The sequence below is a fragment of the Stegodyphus dumicola genome, chromosome 8 (genome assembly GCF_044657685.1).
Source record: "Stegodyphus dumicola isolate Sdum_Otavi_A_Nest chromosome 8, ASM4465768v1".
NCBI lineage: Eukaryota > Metazoa > Arthropoda > Arachnida > Araneae > Eresidae > Stegodyphus > Stegodyphus dumicola.
In genome coordinates this window covers 6,387,426-6,409,486 of record NC_140775.1, presented here as the reverse complement: position 1 = coordinate 6,409,486, position 22,061 = coordinate 6,387,426, and the positions used below count along the sequence as shown (strand labels likewise).

Sequence of the window (22,061 nt, the reverse complement as noted above, 5' to 3'; positions counted from 1 at the left end):
AGTTTCTGAGTGTTAATTATGTGACATAGGCTACCTAAAAACACCTTTGAAAATCATATGTTGTCGACTTGAGCGTTCGTAGCTCGAAACACCATTCGTCATGCGAGACGTTTTTTGTTCGTAAAGTGAGGCGATCGTAAATATTTTCCAAATTTGAACTATGAAAAACCGCGAGACTCTCGAGTGAAAATTGGGAATTTCTGGAGGGTTTTCCTGCTGTGGGACAGCGCCATTTCAAAAAAACTCCAAACTGAATTAAATTCATTTTTTATTGCATAATTCGAGTGCTTGAATTATTTATAATATGATTCTGAAGTAAAACATATTACTGTTTAATTTAGTTCTTTGATTAACTTTATTTTCTAATTTTTCTTACATTTTTATACCGAGAAATTTATTTATTTATAAAATACTTTAAATATAACGAAAAAAAAAACTTATAATTATATTTAGTGTACATGCTGTTGTGAAGATAAATTTGGTAATGTACCATTTATTGATGTAAACAAAATTAAAAAAATCTATTAACTGATTAAACATTGGTTGAATTTCCAAGAAAACTATGAAGATGTCTACAGTAGATTAAGGCAAGTCAAATCAAATAAAACTATTAAGAAAATCTCTACTGAAAACCGCTAGGGGTGGGGGAATGGAATTTGCGTAATTTAAGTTTCATTAAACTTCATTTATTGCTAGGAAACATTTTCTTTAGTAAAGACTAAAAATTTTAAATTTAGTGTGCTACCGGGAGATGGGATAAAAAACCGGTACTCTACCTGTAAAACCGGAAGAGTTGTCAGGTATACCTAGAGGGTTAGGCGAAAAGATGCTAAAGTTTAAATTGTGAATGTTTTGTGTGTGACTCTTTTGTAACGCGACAGATGCCAACACGATAACGAAGGTCTTGCCAAACACGCCCCAACATGTCCATGTTCTCAACCAACTAAAGGGAAGAACAAAACTCGATCCCAGGGGCGCAGCTAGAGTTTCCAGCGCCCGGGGACAACTGAACATTTGCGCCCCTTTCTGTGTGCCAAGAATGGAAAACATTTCATTAAAAAATTTCGTAGCATCAATTTGGCGCCCCTTGGATGCTGCGCCCGGGGACAGATGTCCCTCTTTGACCCACCCTAGCTACGCCACTGCTCGATCCTTAATGTATCACCACAAGAAGTGGGCTCCGGTGTTTTATTCTGGAAATCTTGGTTGCTAAAATGCCAGAGCTATCCCTCTACTAGAACGGTGTCAAAAACGCGAGTACCTGGGCTCGAAGCAAAATTATACAGATGAAAATTCCTTTATAAGCAAAATTATACAGATACAAAATTGTGCAGATGAAAAAAACATGAGTAATTACGTGATCCAGGTATTTAAGAATGACAGGATTGTCAACTTGCTGCTGTCTTTCATGAAATTTCTTAGCCAGATTATAATAATGTGTTTTTATTTGAACTACCCTTAGTTCCCCATGTATTCTATTATTAGGAATATACCATTTGGATCTGGCGTAGGACACAATTTTGAGTAGTTTTCAGAAGTTTTCGGTTCGGTTGACAGGCATGTGCCCAAATTGGACTTGCATAACAGAGCATGGGACGCAGAATGGGTTTATAAATGAGTAACTTATTATCTTAGATAAAACATTGTTTCGAGCAATTAAGGGGAAGGCCGAATCATTGGGTTAGCTTAATGGTCAGTAGGATATTCTTAGAATCTGTTTAGAGCTATCACAGGCAGAACTTGCCTCCACACCCTATTCTAACGACGTTGTCTGACAGCAATAAAATTTCTCTTTGCACATTTCATCATATGAAAAGATTTTCTACATAATTAGCGGCCATATTCAGGGCCGTCTTAATACGTGGTCCACTCGGCGCTTGCCCGGGGCCCCCGCGAACATAGGGGTTCAAGGCTAACCCGTTTGTATTTCCTTTCTTTATGAGTGGGTGGGTCTTATAGGACCCCAGCACACTAGTTGCTCGGGGCCCTATGGTGCTATAAAACCAGGAAGAATTTAATGCTTTTTTATATAAGAAATCTTCATGTTTACCAAACTCCTTTTTTCGTGACATCGGCATGATGTGAGCCTGAACTCTTATAAGGTCCATGGATGTGAGACCGTGCCGTCTTCACTCTAAATCTCGCAGGGTGGGATTTGGAGGGTGAAGCAGTTTTCGCTCCGTTTTCGTGTCAAACAAAGCAAATTTACTGTCTTGGTAGCAGAACATGTTTCCCACTTGCAATAATAACCTTGGGGAAGGGAGTGAATTGAAGGAGCAGGACGACCCCCTGTCTTGCCATTGTCCACCCAGACTGACCAAACAAGTTTGCTAAGTCAAAGAACGTTCTTTGGCTAAGCGCCATTTCAAGCGAGGACAGTCGTAACAATGGATACAGCTCCTTTGCCAAAAGTAAGTTCGCTTTTAAAATATATATACAATTATTTCTTAATATAAATATCTTAATTATTATAAATTATAGTTAGATTTATGTGTCAAAATTTAAGTACGTAATAAAAAGTAGTTTTAGTTTGCTCTTTTTTTTTAGGTGTCTGTAAATTTGCTTTAAGAGTGTAATGCTGTAACGTAGTTTTATTTATTACGTACTGCTAACACAATGAAAGCTGTACGTATGGATGGTACTTTTTGTAAATAATTCTTAACATTATTTTTATTTTTGAACAATTTACACAAAGCTATCGAATTTAGTTATTTAAATTTAGTTTTGCATGCATTCCTATTTCAAATAGGAAGAACAGCGGTGGAAAAAAAAAATGCATACTAAAGTTTTGATTTTTTTTATAACACAAGTGTGTAAATTATTTGGTAGTATTGGAAGAAATAAAAACCGTATACTTTACTGAATTTCCTATTGAAGTCATATCGTTTTCAGCTTCTAGTAGTTTTTAATAGATTTTTAATTTTCATTTTTTATAAATTCTGCTTATAGTTTGTGACAATAAAATTCACTTACTGTTGCAAAGCTGAATTTTTCCAAAATATAAATACTAGCACTACCTGGGTCATATCAGCATTCTAAAACTTATATTTTTGCAAATATGTTGTTATTCTCGAGAGTGTAGGTGTAGCTACAAAAGTCCGGGAGGCCAATAAAGCTGATAAGACGGCTTTCCGTTTACGATTTAAAAAAAATCTTGCATTCTTTAAAAAAGACTGAAAGCTTCAGATTTTAAATTACGTCCAAACGGGCGTTTTTTTAACATTTTGTGTGTTACCTTTATTTATTAAATATCATGTTCTCCGCACTTAAACCATAAAAACATTCAACAGCAATATCGCAAAATAATTTTAAAATGAACATATCTTTAGAATTTCCAATACAGAGTCTCGCGAGCTGGAGGTATATATATATATTTTTTTTTTTTACACGAGCAGTCTTGCCATTGCTCGCTTTGAAGTCGTTTACTTTGTTAATCAAAAATTCGTTGAAGTATTACAAAATATTAAATAATAAAGAAAATAATAAAACCAATTTCAAATTCAAATTAGGGCTTCCACATGCTCATATTCTATGGAAGATTACCTTATTCAAATTTTGTTGGCTCTAGGTGCCGTTGTTTTATTACAATGCGAGAAACATACATACATTCATGCAGATTCTTCATTATTTAATTTCTTTAAATATAATGTTTGGTGGCAGCAATTTGAAATGAAACATATCGGGAATCGATGCAAAATGCCAAAACGAAATTAACAGTCCTTCTGGGAGAATTGCCCCTTTGGACTAAAAAAAACCCAGCTATTAAAAAAAAAAAAAAAAAATAAGTTTTGATTTTCTGATGACAAACTGAAAACTATTGTATTATTAAATGTTCCAGGTCTACTCTGTTTTTAATTAAAAACTATACCGAGTCCGGATTTTTGAAAATTCCAGATATTCAGTTGACTTTATATGCTATATACATGTATTTATTTTATGCTAAATATGTATTTACTGACAAATATACGTATATGCCAATATATAATATGTACACCAAATGTTTATTTCTTTTAATGCAAATAAGAAAATTAAAAAAACAGTATTTATTTTTAAAAAATGTAAGGCATGTTTTTTTCAGACTTAATTAAATAGTAAAATTCGTACATGTCTAAACATTTTTATTTCAACTGAAACAAAACGACTTTTTTATGTGTAAGCCATAAAACCTAAATGTTTGATGCATTTTTATTTTATAATATGAAAATTAAGCAATATTGCCTTATATTTGTGGCAGCGCCTATCATATTTAGAAAATTAACTTATTTTATTAACAGATAATAGAATGCACAATTAAAAAACAGCTTCCCCTACCTTCTATTGCGGGAGAAAACCTAATTCGACGAGTTATTTTTATTTATTTATTTCCCCCTTCTAAGAAAACTTGTCAGGCATACTTTCAATATTGTTGAAATATATACTAATTTAAACATGATAATTCTAAAATGATTCATAGATTAATTCATATACATCAACTCAATAGTTAGAAAGTTAAACTAATGACATTTACTTATTACTTTTCAAGATTAATGCTTTTTCATTTCAATTAGTTATTATATCTTCTCCTAGTGATATTAAAATGAGTGAGAGGATCTGATAAAGTAATGTTCAAAATAATATAATTGTTTACATTAGCAAAAGCTATTGTTGTATCAAACAAGTCTTATAAACCTTTTCTTATCCACAGTCCTTTAAAGTAGGAAAGAAATGTAAGTAACCTGATTTTAATAAACTCATATGAATTCATTTTCTGGTTTAGATAGGATTTAAAAACCCAGGTAACACAGCTTGTTTATATTTTCAATAACTAAGTTATGTGAACACTGTTAGAGGTGTAGCCAGAGTTCTTGCTGCCTCGCTCAGTGCACAATAAAAAGGTCTATAAAATGTCAAAATGATATATATAAAAACAAAATATCTGGGTTTATTTTTGAAATAAAACATTAATTCTAATACCGTAAAGTACTATTTTGTTTGTTTTCCTATACACAAAATCATTAATAGTATTCTAAAAGTTTGATTTAATACTCTATCAGCTGATTTGTAGACAGTATGGTACAATTTCTCAGTCTTAGGTGTTTTTTAATCCTTTGGAATAGCATTCTGAAATTTTATGAACTGCAGAAGTTCAAAGTTACCGTCCTTCCACCTGCCTTCGAAAACACTATCGCAAAGAATCCAGTAAATGTAAACGCTGCAAAAGCACAAAGCTGGTAGAATTCTCTTGCGGCCTCCTCGCTTTCTTTCGCTGCTGTTCAAAATTTATTTGCATGTCTCATTTTTTCTCAATTTATTATTATTTTGTCTGATTTCCGTGCTATGTTTCCTAAAAGTGATTTTTAAGTGTTTGCAAAGAAAATTTACAAAACTGCATACTCGAGTACTTGTCTCGGCATGAAATTAAGCATAATGGTTGAGATACAGTCAAAGAAATATTAAATTGCGTTTAAAGAATGTTTCCTTCTAAGATAATATGTTGCCGAAAATTTTCTTAACGGAACAGTTTTTGGGACAATTTTGAGAAAATGGGGGAAGGCCAAATTGATTTCAGTAACTAATATTTACTTTATGTAAATTTTACTTACGTATGCTTAATATTATATTTCTTGCTGCTCATTCAGAGTCGTAGCTAGGGTTTTCAGCGCCCAGGGACAACTGAAGATTTCGCGCCCCCTACTGCTTGCCAAGGATGGAAAACATTTAATTCTAAAATGCCGTAACATCAGTTTGGCGCCCCTTGGATCCTGCGCCCGGGGACAGATGCCCCTTGTCCCCCTCTAGCTACACCCCTGCGCTCATTTTAATTTATATGCCCTAAATACCATGTTTAACAGGCTGTTAACTAACAAATGCTTAATATCATGCTTTTTCTCCGAACATTAATGCACATCCCCTAAATAATACCCACTAGCGGCAAAGTCGCTGAGCACTGGTAGTTCGGTCCAGAGTTTGAATCGCATGAAGGAGCTGGCTGCATGGACTTTTTTGTGGTTTTCTCCATGTGTAACGTGTATACGAACCAGTTTGCCTTACAAAGACCTCCACGGAGGCATCCTTCCCATTAGGCAGATTTTTGATGGCAACTAAAGAACAAATAAAGGCTTTGAAAAGCTGTCAGAATTTTATCGAACCTGTCGAAATTATGCTTGACAGTAGATTGGATCAAGCTCTGAATACAAAAACAGGTCAATTTGAAACCAAAATTGTAAAAGAAACATTTCAGTATGTTTCAGTCATTAAAACAATTGAAATGGTTTTGTCTAATAGCCATGTAAGAAATTGTATCGAAACTGAAACAATTTCTAATGATAGACATTTAAAAAACAGTTTTCATCTTTTTATGTCCCAAGAATTTTGAAATATGTGGAAACAAAACGCCTTGATCTTCTGGTACCAAGTATTGCTGATTTCAGTGGTAAAAATCTTTAAAAATTTAACTAGGATTATAAATGATAGAATTTATTTAGGATTATAAATGATAGAATACTTTAAAACTTTTCTTTGTTTACTTTTTAATTACCTAGAGTAAAGTAATTTTGCATCTATTACTCACATTCGTCTTTATTCGTAAATGGCTTATAGTTTGTTTCTTCTGGCTCATAAAGGTAAGCTGTAAATGCATGTGCCTCTAGTGCCAAAGGTCTTTTTAATGATATTTTTGCAAACATTATGTAATAAACGTGTGTATTTATATATATTAGAGAGAGATGACCTAAAAGCATTAGTTTTGCTCACAGAACTTTTGCTCAGCTAAAATTATTGGAAAGAAAGAGGGGAAAAGGTTTTATTCATTATTAATGAGTAAATATTTGGCATAAGTCTATGCATAAAAAATAATTTCATATGCTTAGCTATAAAATTCTTTTCATAGGATAATATTTTTAGTTTGCAGTGTATGTATATGTAAATAAGCTATTGATACTATATGTAAGTGAGCTGAGCTGCATATCCTTTGAAATTTGCTACATATTCTATCTTGAAAGGTTCATGTGTGATATTTATATAGTTTCAATCAATTATTATATTTCACATGCAATTTTTATCCAGTATATGTCTTTTATATATTTTTTTATTTTTATTTTTGTAGGGTAAAGGCAAAGCAAGTATTTTAGCATCAGGCTGTTATTTGAAAAAAATTAAAAAAATCCAAATTTTGCACTTCTAATATTTGCTAAATGTAAGTATTGAGGAATTTTGATATGCTTTGCACTAACTTTCATTTTAAGAGGGCAGATTATATTAAAATGAGCCATTTTACAACAGTGAATGTATTTGGCCTCATGTTGCTAAAATTCATCTTCTCAGGCTGCTTTCGACTATTGTACCCACAGATGATGCATGGTCATTTAGCTAATTTCTGTAGAATTGGAATTGCACTGATTTGAATGTCACCTACATACTAGCAAATATTTCAAGAGAATAAGATGGTTTGTAATATGTGTGATGCCTTTATATGATCTAAATCTAAAGCATGACACTAATCATATATATGCATGTATATACAGTGAACATAGATTTTTTTTTTTTTTTTTTTTTTTTTTTTTTTAACTTGTAAAGTGATGGAAAAATTGCTTCAAGGTGAAATTCAAAAGATACACTTCCAGCCAGACTATAGCGATCATTAAATCAAGAACAAACATCTTTACAATAACAATAGTTTATTATGAACAACAATAGTTTATTATGAAGGGATGATACTTGTTTTTATAAGGAAAAGACAGACTAATTCTCCATATAGTTTGTTCTTTTTACATTTTTATGTACATTATTTATTACATTTTTCATTAAGAAGCAATGCACAAATAGACTATCCTATTCTATATTTGCATCAATATAATATTTACATATTCCTATATGTATTTATACTGCATTTTTACAGAAACTAAAAGCAAAAGACCTCTATGTGAATAAAATTACTAGGAATTACTTATTTTTGAAAGAAGAACAAATTTTCTGGCGATATTTTTTAATTGGAAAGATATACTTTCTAGTATGGCTCATTGATATTTGACTTGTCCTAATAGATAGGTAATGGATGTATTCTTAATAAAGAAATTTATTTTCAGGAAATAGAAGACATGGAATCTCTTGGGCCAGCTCAGAATAAACAGCCCATTATAGTGTGTATTACAAGTTCATTCTATATTAAAGCAGTAAATCACTTAATAACATGCCCAAATCATGCCATGAAGGCATTTGACATTCTATTTAAAACTAATTTTGTATTTAGCGTTCAATATGCACATACATCAACAAATTTTTATAATTTTGTGGCAAGCCTTTTGTATAATGTCAGCAATCCTAGAGCTTGTGGGGACTCTTTAAATACATGATTGAGTATGAATTATTGCATTCTGTACATGCATTACATTTCATATTTTTAATGTCATTTTATTGTCATATTTTCCATTTTTATATATGTATATATATGTACATATATTTCCTAATAAAGAGTTTTTCATGCATTGCTTGTTTTCACTTATATTTAAAATACTTCGTTCATTGAAATTAATATAATTCTGCAGTTATGGTAATGATTCCTATTCGGATTTAATCAACAAATGAAATACATAATAATTTTCAGCAGAATTATGAAAAATGAATTTTTAGCTTACACATGTGAGCTATAATCCTTATTATTTCACTTTAAAATTTACTTTATTTTTCCCAAATGAGACTTGGAATTAGCATATATAAAAATAAGTTATAGTCTAAAAGTATATGTAAGCATTTATTCACCTGTAATGATTAATGTATGGGAATTTGTATGCATATAACTTCTCAAAAATAGAAAGTGTAACAAGCTAACTGAAGATTTTAGACTTTATTCATAATTTGGGGTAATAATTAATTTTAAGCTCTTCATAATTATGTAATAAGAAATAAAAACATTTCTTTTGCTATATTTTGTGCAATATATGGAGCTAAAAAAATAGCATGAGAGTATTTTATGGTTACTTATTTTCTGAATCTCATACATTGAAAATAAAGCTGAATAGTTTTCATGTAAGGGAAATTAAATTCGCATTTGTTTCTTAGTTCAATGTATATTAAAATTTATTATTCGATTTTTTATGCATATTATGCTCAAGTAGACAAACTACTAGTAACATCAATTCACAAATTGTATTAATATATTCACTTATAAGTAGCATTTTAAGAAGTTAAATCTATCAGATTATGATACAGGTTTACTGACACATATATATATGATCAGCTGTTCTAACACATTCAAATTTTCATTATAAAATTTGTCAAGAACTATTTTTAATAAATTACTTTTCCAACTAGTAAGATTATTTAATGCAAAATTTAGCTTACAATTTACATGATTACGTGCCCAAATCTTGTGAATAAGCATAATTTGCTTTTTTAAATTAAAATATGTATACAAAATTTAGAATGTATATCAGTATATATATATATATATGATTCATCTAAAATGATTTAATTAAATTTCTTTTATGAAAATAAGCATTTTTTGATTTCTCAAATCAAATTTTGAAAATATCTGAAATATTTATTCAAAGTTTTAAGTACCTGAAAAACCTTATTTTTTATTCAAAAACTAAGTTTTTCATTGCGAATATCTTGCTATTCCAGTTTTTATATATAAGTTTCATTGACGTTCTTATTTTTATTGCTTACTACACATAAAGGTTCTGTAAAATAAAATATATTCTGTGAATTCAAAGTAATTTCACATCAGAAGTACTGTGAGGAAGTGATAGTGTTAAGTATTTCAGAATGTTAACTACACCGAATTTTCAATATTTTAATATGGATGTAATTTTTTATATGTATATTTCGTTAGATTTGGAAAGAAAAACTATATGTCTAAACAATGAAGATATGATTGTCTTTAAACTGTGTTTTTTTATTTCAGTGATGGTCTACTTTGATTCATAATCCAGTTTTTATATATAAGTTGCATTGACGTTCTTATTTTTATTGCTTATTACACATAAAGGCAAAAGCCATGTTTCTGTAAAATTTAAATATATTCTGTGAGAAAGTGATAGTGTTAAGTATTTCAGAATGTTAACTACACCGAATTTCCAATATTTTAATATGGATGTAATTTTTTATATGTATATTTCGTTAGATCTGGAAAGAAATCTCATCACCAATAAATGTTTAAGTAAGTACATAGGTAGCAAATCTAAAACAGATGTATATATCAGATAATTAAAATCACAATAGCATGTTAAAAAGTAGTGTAAAATATTTTTTTCAAGAGATAATATTAACCAGATATCTAAAACAATACATCAGCTATAAAGTTTACATAGTAAATACCAATTTTCAGTTTGCCTATAAAATAATTATATAAAAATCACACTATCAAGGAGTGAGCAGACTATTATTATAACTCCTTGTAATGTGTGTGGTTTCACCCGAATATCGGGCGATATCTGACTATCGAAGAAGAGCGAACGAAGAAAGGGTCACTCCTGTTTTTGTGTGAAAAGGAACCGCTTTTTACTAGAGTGAAATATCGCTCTTTCGAGGTTGGTGCCATTTTGGCATTAGAGGGAGGTGGGATATCACTCCTTTAGAGTCGGATAGGACTCTTTCGAATTTAGAGTGTTCACATCATGCTGATGTCACGAAAGAAGGCGTTTTGTAAACATTAAAATTTCTAATATGAAAAAAAGCATTAAATTCTTCTTGGTTTATATATGGACGTATCCCTCTTATAACCCTTTTACACGATAAGAAAATTCCGGATACCCTCATATAAGACGGCAATATGATTTCATTCCAGGACGTTAATAAATATGCGCAAAATAACTTATAGCATTTTACTTATTTTACATGTTTCGATAATACGATTTTTATTGTAAACATTTACAGCTGGCAATTCGCAATGTGGATATGTTGGAAGTGGACAATATGGGGAAGATTAGCCAAAGAACGTCTATGTTCAATGTCTATTAACAATACATATTCTTTGGATTAGCTGCCTTCACAGTGGCTAGAATCGGCGTCTGTATGATGATCCGTTCAGGCTCGGCAGAGACTGTAAGAAGGGTAATGTCAAGTCTGTATTGGGCTGTGTAGTTTTTACATGTTAAATTTTATAAGACTAGTCCTTGGGGGTTTCGGTCTGCCGGGACTGCTTTTGACATGACAGACCATTACAACGGCCTATGGGCTGCTATACGGTTCGGGTCTGGATGGATCTCGTTGATGGTTGATGTTGATGTAAACGTTTACAAAATGAATCTACGTACTTGTTGCTCATTTATGTATGTAATAATATTAACAACCTATTTATTTATACACACACACACACACACAAAAAAAAAAAAAAAAAAAAAAAAAAATCCTAAAATACCCGCATTCTCTAACATTGAAATTATTTTAAAATGGAGCCATGCCCATCACTTACGTAATATGTATCTTGTGCTCCAAGTAATTAATTGGTAGATTGCATGAATTACGTAATTGCGATTTTGGGGGGGGGAAAGGACAAAATTTTCGAGTATGTGTTACTAATTAGTTTTGTTGTTTTTCGGAGTTCACTACCTGGCAAAACATTTCTGTTGATTACACTTTGTAAATGAAATATACTGACAGACAAATATTAAATTTTCTGACAGACGTTTATTTTAAAATAGTTCCAGCATATATAATTAATCGTTAACGACGAAACCATCTGGTTAGGTTAGATTATTTAACTATGGCAAAGCTTCGAGGGCTATCTGCCTAAGGTAAGGGATGCTTTCGGGGAAGACTTCCTAAAGGAAACTGCCTCGTATACACATTACACATGGGGAAAACCAGGAAAACACCCTTGCAGACAGCCCGTTCGCGGGATTCGAACCGCGGACCGAACTACCAGTGTTTAGCGACTTTACCGCTCGCGAAACCATTTGAAGGGGCAGTGTTAAAATACTGCAAAAAGAAGACTTCCGCGTTGGAAAATTAATTCATCGGTTTCAGAATTATATTAGATTTATGTATTCTCGGGCAAAGGAATTGACTTCCCTGTAACGGTGCAACAAACAGCTTAACGTGAGTGAAAGTATTGCAGCTGACTGGAATTATATGCGATATAATATTAGTAATAAGGGCAATGATAAGCATTCTTAAAAATATTCCAAGGAAACGATATGTGAGTATTATTGATATGTTTATATATTGTGTTGTTTATTTTTACATTCGCGCTGCACGAGCTTGCCGAAATAAAAAAGCAGGTATTCCCGAAAATTATTTTATTATTAGAAGACTCTTATTGCATACTGCACTGGACGGCATAGTACGTAACTTAATTGTATGCTAACGTAACTTAATGTTAAGAATAAAAGTTTTGTTACTGAAATAAGTACGTAGATAAGGTGTTATAAGAAAGTTTAAGCATATTCGTTATGGTGCTAGCTGGTGTTTAAAATTATTCACTCGCCTGTGCCGAATTAAGTTCACGAACAATTGATTTAACATGAAGGCCGTAAAAATTTCTTTGGAATCCCTACATTGCAAAAACCAATAAGAAAACCACTGCTCGGTGTTGTAACTAAAGACACTTTTAATGACCTGCCTTCTGTCAGAACTGAGGCGTAATATATCACGCACAACACCACCTGAAAATAAAATCTGAATTAATCAAAACTGAGCTTACGAACAATGGCGTTAAATCGCACGTGCATTTAAAACTCACGCCTGTAGTTAAAATTTAGGATCTCCCGATTATGAAAACTGATGAGAAAACATTGTTTAACAACGATTTATCACAATGAAAAACGCCTTTAAATTCCTTCCATCAAAATTTTTAACAGCGAGCCATAATGAATCACGTGCATTATAAACACAAACATCAAATCTGAATTAATTCGAATTAAGCTCACGAACAATTAACCTCAAGTACATTAAAGCTCAAGCAGAGTAGCTTCCCTAAGCTCGTGCTTTTTGAAAACTGGATTCCCCCCGACCAATGGGAACGGCCCACGGACGGGTGCCTGCAGCTTGGCGAGCGGCATTCGAAGTGCTGCCGTCAAGCGATGTGTACGTACTATGCTGAGTGCGTCTTGCGAGGCTGTGTCAAGCGATCGACTCTTCTTACCCGCAACCATGGAATATCCTGATCGCTGTATAGGTGGTGACGCTTTGTTGTGTTTTGCAGGGGATGGGCCGTGATGGGGCCCGCCGGCCCCACCATCTCCCCGATTCGAATTCTGGAGCTTCTTGTCTTCATCCATTGCTGGGTTGTTGGTAAGTTTATCCTTTTTGTCCTTTATGTTTAGTAGTAATTTCTTGAGAATTGAATTTGAAAAAAAAAAAGTTTACCGATCATCAAAGTTTTTTAAATTAAATGCTCTTTAGAATATTTAATATGTGATGCTGTATATACATCCCTTAAGCATATAGGTTGGAGTAGGATTGTTGATTTTTTGTTTGTTTATACATGTTGTGTTATTTGAATATGTTACGTACTTACTCAAGACATCGAACAATTTGTTTAGTCTTAAGTGTAGTGCAAGCAGAACAGAAATAAGTTTTATATTCCAGGATCCCAGAACTGAAAATCGGAATATTAACGTATTACATTTGCCTGACTTCCAACTCTTGGCAAAACTGTTCTATTAGACTTCTGTTTTGATCATGTTTGTAGGATTTTTAATCCTAGATCTAACATTTTGTGCATTTTAAATTCGAAAGTGGCCTAAAATGGAATATACTTAGATAGAATGTGATAATGTGAATACGTTCTTTTTAAATCTTGAGATTAGATCGTGAAATTAAATCGCCTGATCGCCTTTGATACCTTTCGTATTATTTTTGCCGGTCCGATGATTTTAATTCTGTTCGAAATATAATAAAATTGAATATTATAATTAGGCGTTTAATATATTACGTTAAATAGCTTTTGAGATTTTAATTAGTTAACGAGTATATTATTTTATCTAGTTAACCTTTTTCAATTAAATAGATCAATATCGATGAAGTCAAACTATCGATCGATCCTGCTTCTCGTATTACTTTGAATAATCTCTTTAATTCGTATTGTAACTAAACATTAATCTTAGGTGGAATATATTATAATTAAGTCTCCAAATATATTATGATCAGCTTTTTAAATCTTAGATCTAAATCTGATCGACTGACAAGCGTGTTTTCACTTATTGAATGTCACGGATTTGAATTCGAAAATTCTGTTTTATAATGTAAATAACTTAAAAATGAATGTCTGATTTGCCGAGCATGAATATCAGCGATCTTTGATTTGCCATTGTTGGAGAAGAATTACGTCCGATTGATTGTGTGAATTAGGTATAATTTGTTTTTTAAAGAAGAGAACTGATTTTATGAAATCAATCGAAAAAGCAAACATTATGGCTTTATTTAAAAGTAATTAGATATGCAGAGATCAATATATTAAATTACGAAATAAGAAACAAAAGCATTGTTCATCGATTTCATGATTTGTGTTTTTATACATTTTTTCTAATCTGCATTTACAATTATTCGATCAAAATTGAAGTAATTTGGGGATAATTAGACGTAAATACAAAATTAAAAATATTGAATTCATCTGGTCTGCGAACTCGAATCAATGTTTTGAACACTAAATATGGAGTGCCAAATGGTGCTAAACGTTGCCAAGAAGTAAAATGAAACTGCGAAAAAAATTCCGCTACTTTTTTCGTACGTGTTTGCAATGACATCGGTAAAGCTAATTTTCAAAACATTTTGGATTAAAATTTGAACGGGATTCAAGTTAAAATTCGAACGATTCAAATGACGGAAAAATATACGAAAATTAAAAGTTTTAGATTCTAAAATACGATTATCCGATCCCTAATTTCTACGAATTTAGTCTTTAAACGTATTTAATTTATTTTAATTCCTATCCTTGGATGAAACAAATATTTTTTACACCTCTAAATTAAATATTTGCCTGTATGAAACGAAAATTGAAAGAAAACATATTCTTTGAATTCTTTCGATAGAAAACTCAACGTAAAGAAAATGTCAAAAAAGGCGGAATAATATTAGTAGTTGGATGTCAGGTAATTTTTCAAGCTGGTCTTTTTATTTCCTTCTGCGAAGTAAAGGAAAAATTTCGGGTATCATATTTCAACGGAAATGGCCGTTTCCGAATCCATATGGCTGACGTCTGTATATACACACAGAATAGCGGACTCTTTTTACCAAAACGGACTCTAAAATGGATTTTTTCGTGACGGCGTCTCGCTTTACTCTAAAACTATCAGCCCCCAAATAGCCGTGGGTTCTGTTCTATCAGTTCTGGTATCTGTTCTTGATTCAGTCCGACATGGGAATATCCTTTAGATCATCAATCCCATTTCAGACATCCTGTTTGCCCCTTCGTATAAAAAAGGTTAGTTTATGACCCACTTTGGGTTCTTTATACCCCTTCCCCCCAAAAAAATATCGCGCATTAAAGGCTAATTTAAACAGTCCTTAAATTTACATACTTCTTAATGACGGGATCTTCTGTTGCGCTTTCGGGTTTTACTGTGAAAGAAGCGGATGAAATGGGAATGGTTCATACTTATCGAGAGTGGCTACGATTATAAAAGCCTCAAGGGGACTAACTGAGCGACGTTTTTTACACTCTCTTGGGGCTGTGAAAACGCAGAATAAGATATAAAGTCAAACAAGGCGATATTTTTCGATCGGGTCGAGTTCCCTAAAGTTGAAATGAGAGTAAAGTTGTGAAAGGAAATTGGAAAAGCGCTGAATTGTCATTAAACCGTCTATCCACATGTTGATATAATTAAATGTAAAGAGATACTAGACAGTTTTTTTTGGGGGGGAGTAGTCTGAAGATGCTTGACAGGTTGGGTTCAATTATATAGTACTTTCAATTATAGAGGGATTTATTAGGATGAAACTCGGTCGCACTTAGAGGGAGGGACATTTGCATGTAGTATTTAAATAAGGATTTGTGTAATAAATTTTAACTTAGATTAGATTTTTACGATGGCACGTTAAAAGATGTAGACCTTTAGTGGGCAGCGCCCGTAAACTAGATTTCAATTTTTCCCACGATACAAACAGATGGGACCGGATGTTTCATCCCGACGTGATGTTAACAAAAGTTCTGGCTCACTGTTCGATAAAACTTTCCCAGCTGTGGCCGTCGCCTTTATGTTAAGAATTAAAGGTACCGGTGTGTTCATGCGACCTTTGAGCCCTTTCCCAAAACATGTAACAGTTTTGTTCCCACTTGAGCCATATCGGGAAATATACTCTCATTTCATTTGCAACACAGTCTGCGTTTTTGTACCCCCTTTTATAAATACAGTAGAACTCCAATTATCCGAATAAAATGGGACCGGACACCATTCGAATAATCAAAATTTCGGATAAATGGATTTTTTCCGAAGAAAGGGTCTACGTACACTTTAATTAATTACTGTATGTACTGTACGTTGAAAATGTGAGAAAATAAACTATTTTTAAAGAAAAAGAGGTTTTAATTAATTAAAATGAAAAGGCAGAACAAAGGTACGTACATGTTATATATAGCGTACTGTACAGTACCTACAAGTGCTGAAAGTCATTGCTGGCTGAATATCTCGGTTAAATTAAGCTCAAAATGTCTTAGCCAGTCGTTACTTGCTTTAAAGGACGAACAACGAAGCTTCTTGAGCTCAGATCTAAGCTTTTTCACAAAGAATCGGACCCGAAATTGTGTTTCCCATAGGACGTTGCTACAAAATCCACTTGGTAACGACATCTAAATTTTTGTTTGTTGCTGCCTTCATTGATTTTCTTGAAGAACCGCCATCTTCGTTTTCAAGCACTGACGCGAAGTTTAAAAGTGTAGGTTTGCTCCTTTTAATGTCTGAAATCGTTGATTGTTCAACACTACGTTTCCGTCTTAATTTTTTCTTAAATTCTGAAAGCGATTCTGATAGTCGAAGTTCGGATAGTTGGAGTTGTACTGTATATAAAGTAAGCCAGTGCTTACAATGGTAAAGCACTTTTCTGTTGTGATTTATCTTGTTGGGGTAGGACATAGGAAAACAGTATTTACATAAATATTTTGTCTTTAGTTTTTATTTTGTATTATATTAGTGGGAGTTGTTAGCCTCATTGCACACGTTTCCATCATTTTCCGCGATGGCTGTTAATGCTTTTTGATTTCTTCTAAAACAATTCATTTTATACTTCTGTATTTCAATTTTTACTTACTTAACGTTTCCTACTTTGGACATATACTGACTTTACCTTAAGTTCCGGCCAAGTCAAAGAATATAACGTCACAGGGGGCACACCACTTTGAAAACAGTCAATAATCTTAATTCCCACAGAAAGAAATAAGAGGGGGGGGGGACTCTGGCTGGTCAACCTGTGTAAAAGTGCTGGCTCCTTTAGGACGCGGCAGAACCCAGATTGCTCAGAGGGAAAGAAAATCTCCTGACAGGTTAAAATTTTCGGAAAGGGGGGGGGGATTTCTTGTTACTTGAGCATGCTATCTGAGGCGAAATCTTCTCTCCCTCCCTCCAGGTGTATTGTTGTTAATCGCTATTCGTGGAATTGGCGTGTTTGGGGGAAATTCCACACAGAGAAATGACTGAGGTTTCGTGCACGTTTCTAAGTCGGTCTACACTCAGAAAATGCAGAAATAAACGACGTACTTTATTTTAAAATGAAATTCTTTCTAGCTAAACTTTTCAGTGTTATTTAAAATAAAAATTTATGGTTATGAGTTGGCAGTTGGATATATTTTTTAACACATTTTTGGCAGGCTTCGATTATTCGCATTCCATCGAAAAATTGCCAATTCATTGACGAAAAATTTTTGTTTCGCTCTGTTTTCTTCATTTTTTCATAAGTAATTAAAAAAAAATAAACATTTTTAAGGAACTAGAAATTTTATGAGAAAAGAACAGAAATGGGTGTAGCTGATACATATTCGTGGGTTTACTTTCAAGACTATTATTTTTTTAATGTAATCTGTAATTGGCTCCTTTCTGAAGAAAGTTATTAATAGTTGGGAAAAAAAACTCTTTTGACGATACTTACTACTTACAGTCAATACCCCGTTTAGAAATCCCGGATATTCTTCATTCTGAGACTCTACGGTATATTTATAAAACTTAGGTAAATAATAACTCATTCGAAAATACATTATTAGTTCTTGAAGAAAAAAATATCCGGAAGTTTTCAGATTTTAAAGGCTGCCCAAAAGCGTTTGTTAAAATTTTTTTAACGCTGTCACTCAGCTCGCAGTCTACTTACTTTGCTGTTGGACTCACTCCCTCTAACCCGTTTTCAGTAGCAAAATCATAACAATTTTACTTAATTTAAGAATATTTAGAATTCCCGATGCACTGTTAAATATTTATTTATTTTATTTTATTTTATTTATTTATTTTATTTTATTTTATTTTTTTTTTTTAGAAACTGGACGATTTAGAATTCCCGATGCACTGTTAAATACTCTTTTCTGAATTCCTCTTATCAGTGTTCAGTTTTCTTAGTAAAAAGGCTAGCCAAATTGTTTTTTGTCTTATCATTATTAACGATTTGTGTGTTAAATTTACTGATTAAATTCCACGATTTTCGCACTTACACCACATAAAATTTAATTGAACAGCAAAGTCAGTAGGTATTTAAAAACGGCATACCTTTAGAATTTCTGATAGCTCGCGCGAAAAATAAATGTTTTTATTCCGTACACTGTTGCCATTGCACGCTTTCAAATCGTCCAGTTTCCTAACCGAAAATTCATTAAACTTTTACGGAACATTAAATAGATAATAAAACAAATTCGAAATTTAAGATTCGAGCTCCCATGTGCATGGATAGAGGACTACATTATTCAGAATTTGATGACTGTAGGTACCGTTGTTTTTTTTCACCATTGCCAAAGACATTCATGCAGATTCTTCATTATTTAATTTCTTTAAATACAGGGCGGTAATATTTGGAGGCAGCAATATGAAAAGTGATACAGCCGTTAACAGGGATTCGACGCTAAATGCCATTTCGAGACTAGGACTAACTCCCTTTTGGGCTAAAAGTACTGATTGCCCACTTGACATAGTTTTCTTCATATCGAGAATTAAATTTTGTGTGTCTAAGCGTCGAATCGATGTCCCATTCTTACAGCTGTTTCAATGCGCCAGATTTTCCAAAGTCGTCTGCGTGCGATCACGTGCCGGGCGAGTTGTTTTCTATAAATAATACGTATGTGCGGCACGCGACTTTCCTAACAGCACCCCGACCCGATGAAAAAAAAAAAAAAAAAAAGGAAGAGGGGGAAAGAAAAAAAAATGTTCGTTTTCCTAGATAATGGCGATCGATAAAAGTTTGTAGAAGATGGCGGGAATCATATTCAGGGTTTTTTCAAGTAGGCGATCGGGCCAAAAAAGGATGTCTATTGTTCCGCCGCGGGCACCCATTGGCGACGTGCTCTCTCGACGGGGTCATCATCTTGCCGTTTGTAAGCAGTCTCTTCCCTTCCTCCTTTGCTTGGAAATAATAACGTGCGTTGTCGTTCGAGGTTAAGTTGCCGATTTCTGTAACGGTCTTATTTGCACTATTTGCTGCTTAATTTGAGTATTGTAGACTAAATATCACGTGCGTAATAAATAAAGAATTTTAAAATCTGAATTTTTGAATATTTTAGAGTTATGTAAGCGGATTTATTTACGTACCTTTTTAATCCCCTTGTACCTTTTGGCTGGGGAGTTCCCTTCCTCCTCGGGATTCTCGTATTTTCTTACCAACTGACTAGCCTGTCATTATTTTATATAGTGAAGTGGTAGTTTTTATTTATATTTAGAAGTGGTTATTGTTTTTATTTAGTCTTTTATATGTTACAAGTCGTTGCCACTAAACGAGACGCAGTTTTCCTTCCCCCCCCCCCTTATGAAATTCTGCTGCTTACAGCGTAGTAATATCAGTCTGAAAAATAATACCATTTTGCGACAAGAAATACATTTAAACACACTATATGTAGAATTTAAAATGTTAAAAAAAAAAAAAAAAAAAAAAAAAAAAAAAACTTTATTATGGCGTACAGTTTGAATAAAATTCTGGTAACTGTGTAGTATGCGATCTACAACTTTTAGTGAGTTATTTATTTCTTAGCGCCACTAATATGCTTTTTTTTTAATTGCGATAAAATGGCGGGAAAAAGAAGTGATTAAAACAGAATCCAATTTTAAATAACAGTCGACTAACTAAAAGTCTTTTTGAAGAAACTTTCTAATCAAACCTATTAAATTAAATATTATTTCTAATTAAACTCTTCTGCATAGCTATCGTCTGCCTCAAAAATGAAATTTAATGCTAATGATGAAATTTTGTGGCGACTTATGGACCAAAATTCTTCCTATCTGTAAACTAAATTATGCCTCGTTTTTCTTCTCCCCCCCCCTCCCGCGCTAGGTTCGATTTCAGGCGAACCGGCTGGTTGCTTGGCCGTTTTCGTGTGTAACGTGTATATGAGCCAATTTCCCTCAGAAAGTCTCCACGAAAACATTCCTCCCCATAGGCAAATAGCCTTAAAGCGCTTTGCCATAATTAACTAAACCAAACCAAACTCTCCACCCCGCTCTGTATTCAGTTTCGGTTATGTAGTATAGTAATATTTTCTTTTTTATGTCATCCTACGTTCAAAAAGAAATGTAGAAATTAATGCCAGAGCTTTCAGAATGAAAATTCTTTTACTCGAGATTGATTTGCGAGTTGGCAACAACGTAAAGGGGCAGCCTCGAAACGGGATTTCGCGTTGAATCACAACAACCAGTGTATCATTTTTCAGATTGTTGCCACTAAATGTTATTATCTGCCTCAAATATTATCATTATTTTAAAGAAATTAAATAATGAAGAATGTGCCTGAGTGTATGTATGCATGTTTCTCTTACTGGGAAACACGACAGTACCTAGAGCCATCAAATTTTGAATAACGTAGTTCTCCACCGGAAGACTGAATTTTGAATTTCGAATTCGTTTTATTATCTATTTCGTATTTGTAAAACTTCAACGAATTTCTGATTAATAAACTCAATGATTTCAAAGTGAGCAGTGGAGGCCCTTTTCAGAAAAAGACAAAGCAGTAAAAATCACAATCACGAAATCACAATAATCTTTTCGTTGCTTTTTAATTTTGCGACGTGTGTGGGGAGGTTAAGAAAGACTGCCAAAAGAAATTGTGTTTATTTATTTAGATTGAAATTCGAAGGCTCAGATTGCAATTATTGGGTTTTTAACGAAAGTTTCCCGCCGCTGCACATCTCGTCTGCGCAAACAGTTTGCATTGGCATGTTTAATCATATTTTGAGTTTTGCATTTCCAACCCTTGTTTTTAAGATAATGAAGTTTATTTTCAAATATACTTACTTTAATTAATAATTTAATGAATGGTAACACTCTTTTTGTTTGCATTTTAATTTGACAGCCTTTTATCTGGAGAGTTATCCTAGGTGATTACCTGGTAGGCCTTTACATCGTGCTTGACCGTTTGACCGGTGCAACATACCAACATCGACGTATCTTCTTGGAACAAGTGCTTCTCAGTTTATTGCAGGCTGTTACGCTCCTCATCTAGACAGACATGTGGTCTATGCACGATGGAGCCCCAGCACATTTTTCCATCACACTCTGTAACTTTTTGAATGCCAGATATCCTGCATGATGGATTGGACGTGGTGGATGTGTGGCTTGGTCTCCTCGCTCACCGCACCTCAACCCACTGGACTTTTTCTTGTGGGGGCACATGAAATCTTTAGTGTATGAGATGCCTGTAGACTCAGCTGACGATCCCGTGGAGTAAATCGTTGTTGCCACGGATAAAATTAATATGACACCACGGATCTTCGAGAGGTTGCGCCAGTCGTTCCTTCATCAATGTCAGCTGTGCAACAAGCATTTTGAGCTTTTTTCTTTAGGTCAGTTAGGAATTAACTGGAGTCGTCGGAAGCTTAGATATTGAATTGCTAATTTGAAGTTTATTTATAGACTTATTTGTGTATATTTTTCTGCTGTTATTTTAAACAGTTGTGCTTAAAAACAAAGGCTATTTTTATTCTATTATTTCTTCTTCATGGAATTTTTTACCGACTGCTGCCTTTT

General features: G+C 33.2%; 2 protein-coding genes and 1 long non-coding RNA gene across 4 annotated transcripts in view; 2 read left to right on the top strand and 1 right to left on the bottom strand.

Annotated features, from left to right (window-relative positions):
- Nucleotides 1-22,061, bottom strand: part of LOC118196116 (tubulin polymerization-promoting protein homolog) — a 208,287-nt gene that overhangs the window by 121,292 nt on the left and 64,934 nt on the right. The window lies entirely within an intron of this gene.
- The window catches only part of LOC118198888 (repulsive guidance molecule A-like), a 135,891-nt gene that overhangs the window by 53,555 nt on the left and 60,275 nt on the right, over nucleotides 1-22,061 (top strand). Inside the window, exon 2 of the mRNA XM_085821536.1 lies at nucleotides 13,124-13,212. Within this exon, the coding sequence (XP_085677662.1) occupies nucleotides 13,137-13,212 (76 nt within the window). The 5' untranslated portion in view covers nucleotides 13,124-13,136. The remainder of the gene's footprint in view (nucleotides 1-13,123; nucleotides 13,213-22,061) is intronic.
- LOC118196115 (uncharacterized) lies at nucleotides 2,328-8,746 on the top strand. 2 transcript variants are annotated; one of them, XR_015042472.1, is made up of 3 exons: nucleotides 2,328-2,411; nucleotides 7,085-7,174; nucleotides 8,064-8,744. It is a non-coding gene; the product is annotated as an uncharacterized LOC118196115 (long non-coding RNA). The 2 variants fall into 2 exon arrangements; XR_004759379.2 differs by lacking the exon at nucleotides 2,328-2,411 and adding an exon at nucleotides 3,533-3,925 and having other exon boundaries at nucleotides 8,064-8,746.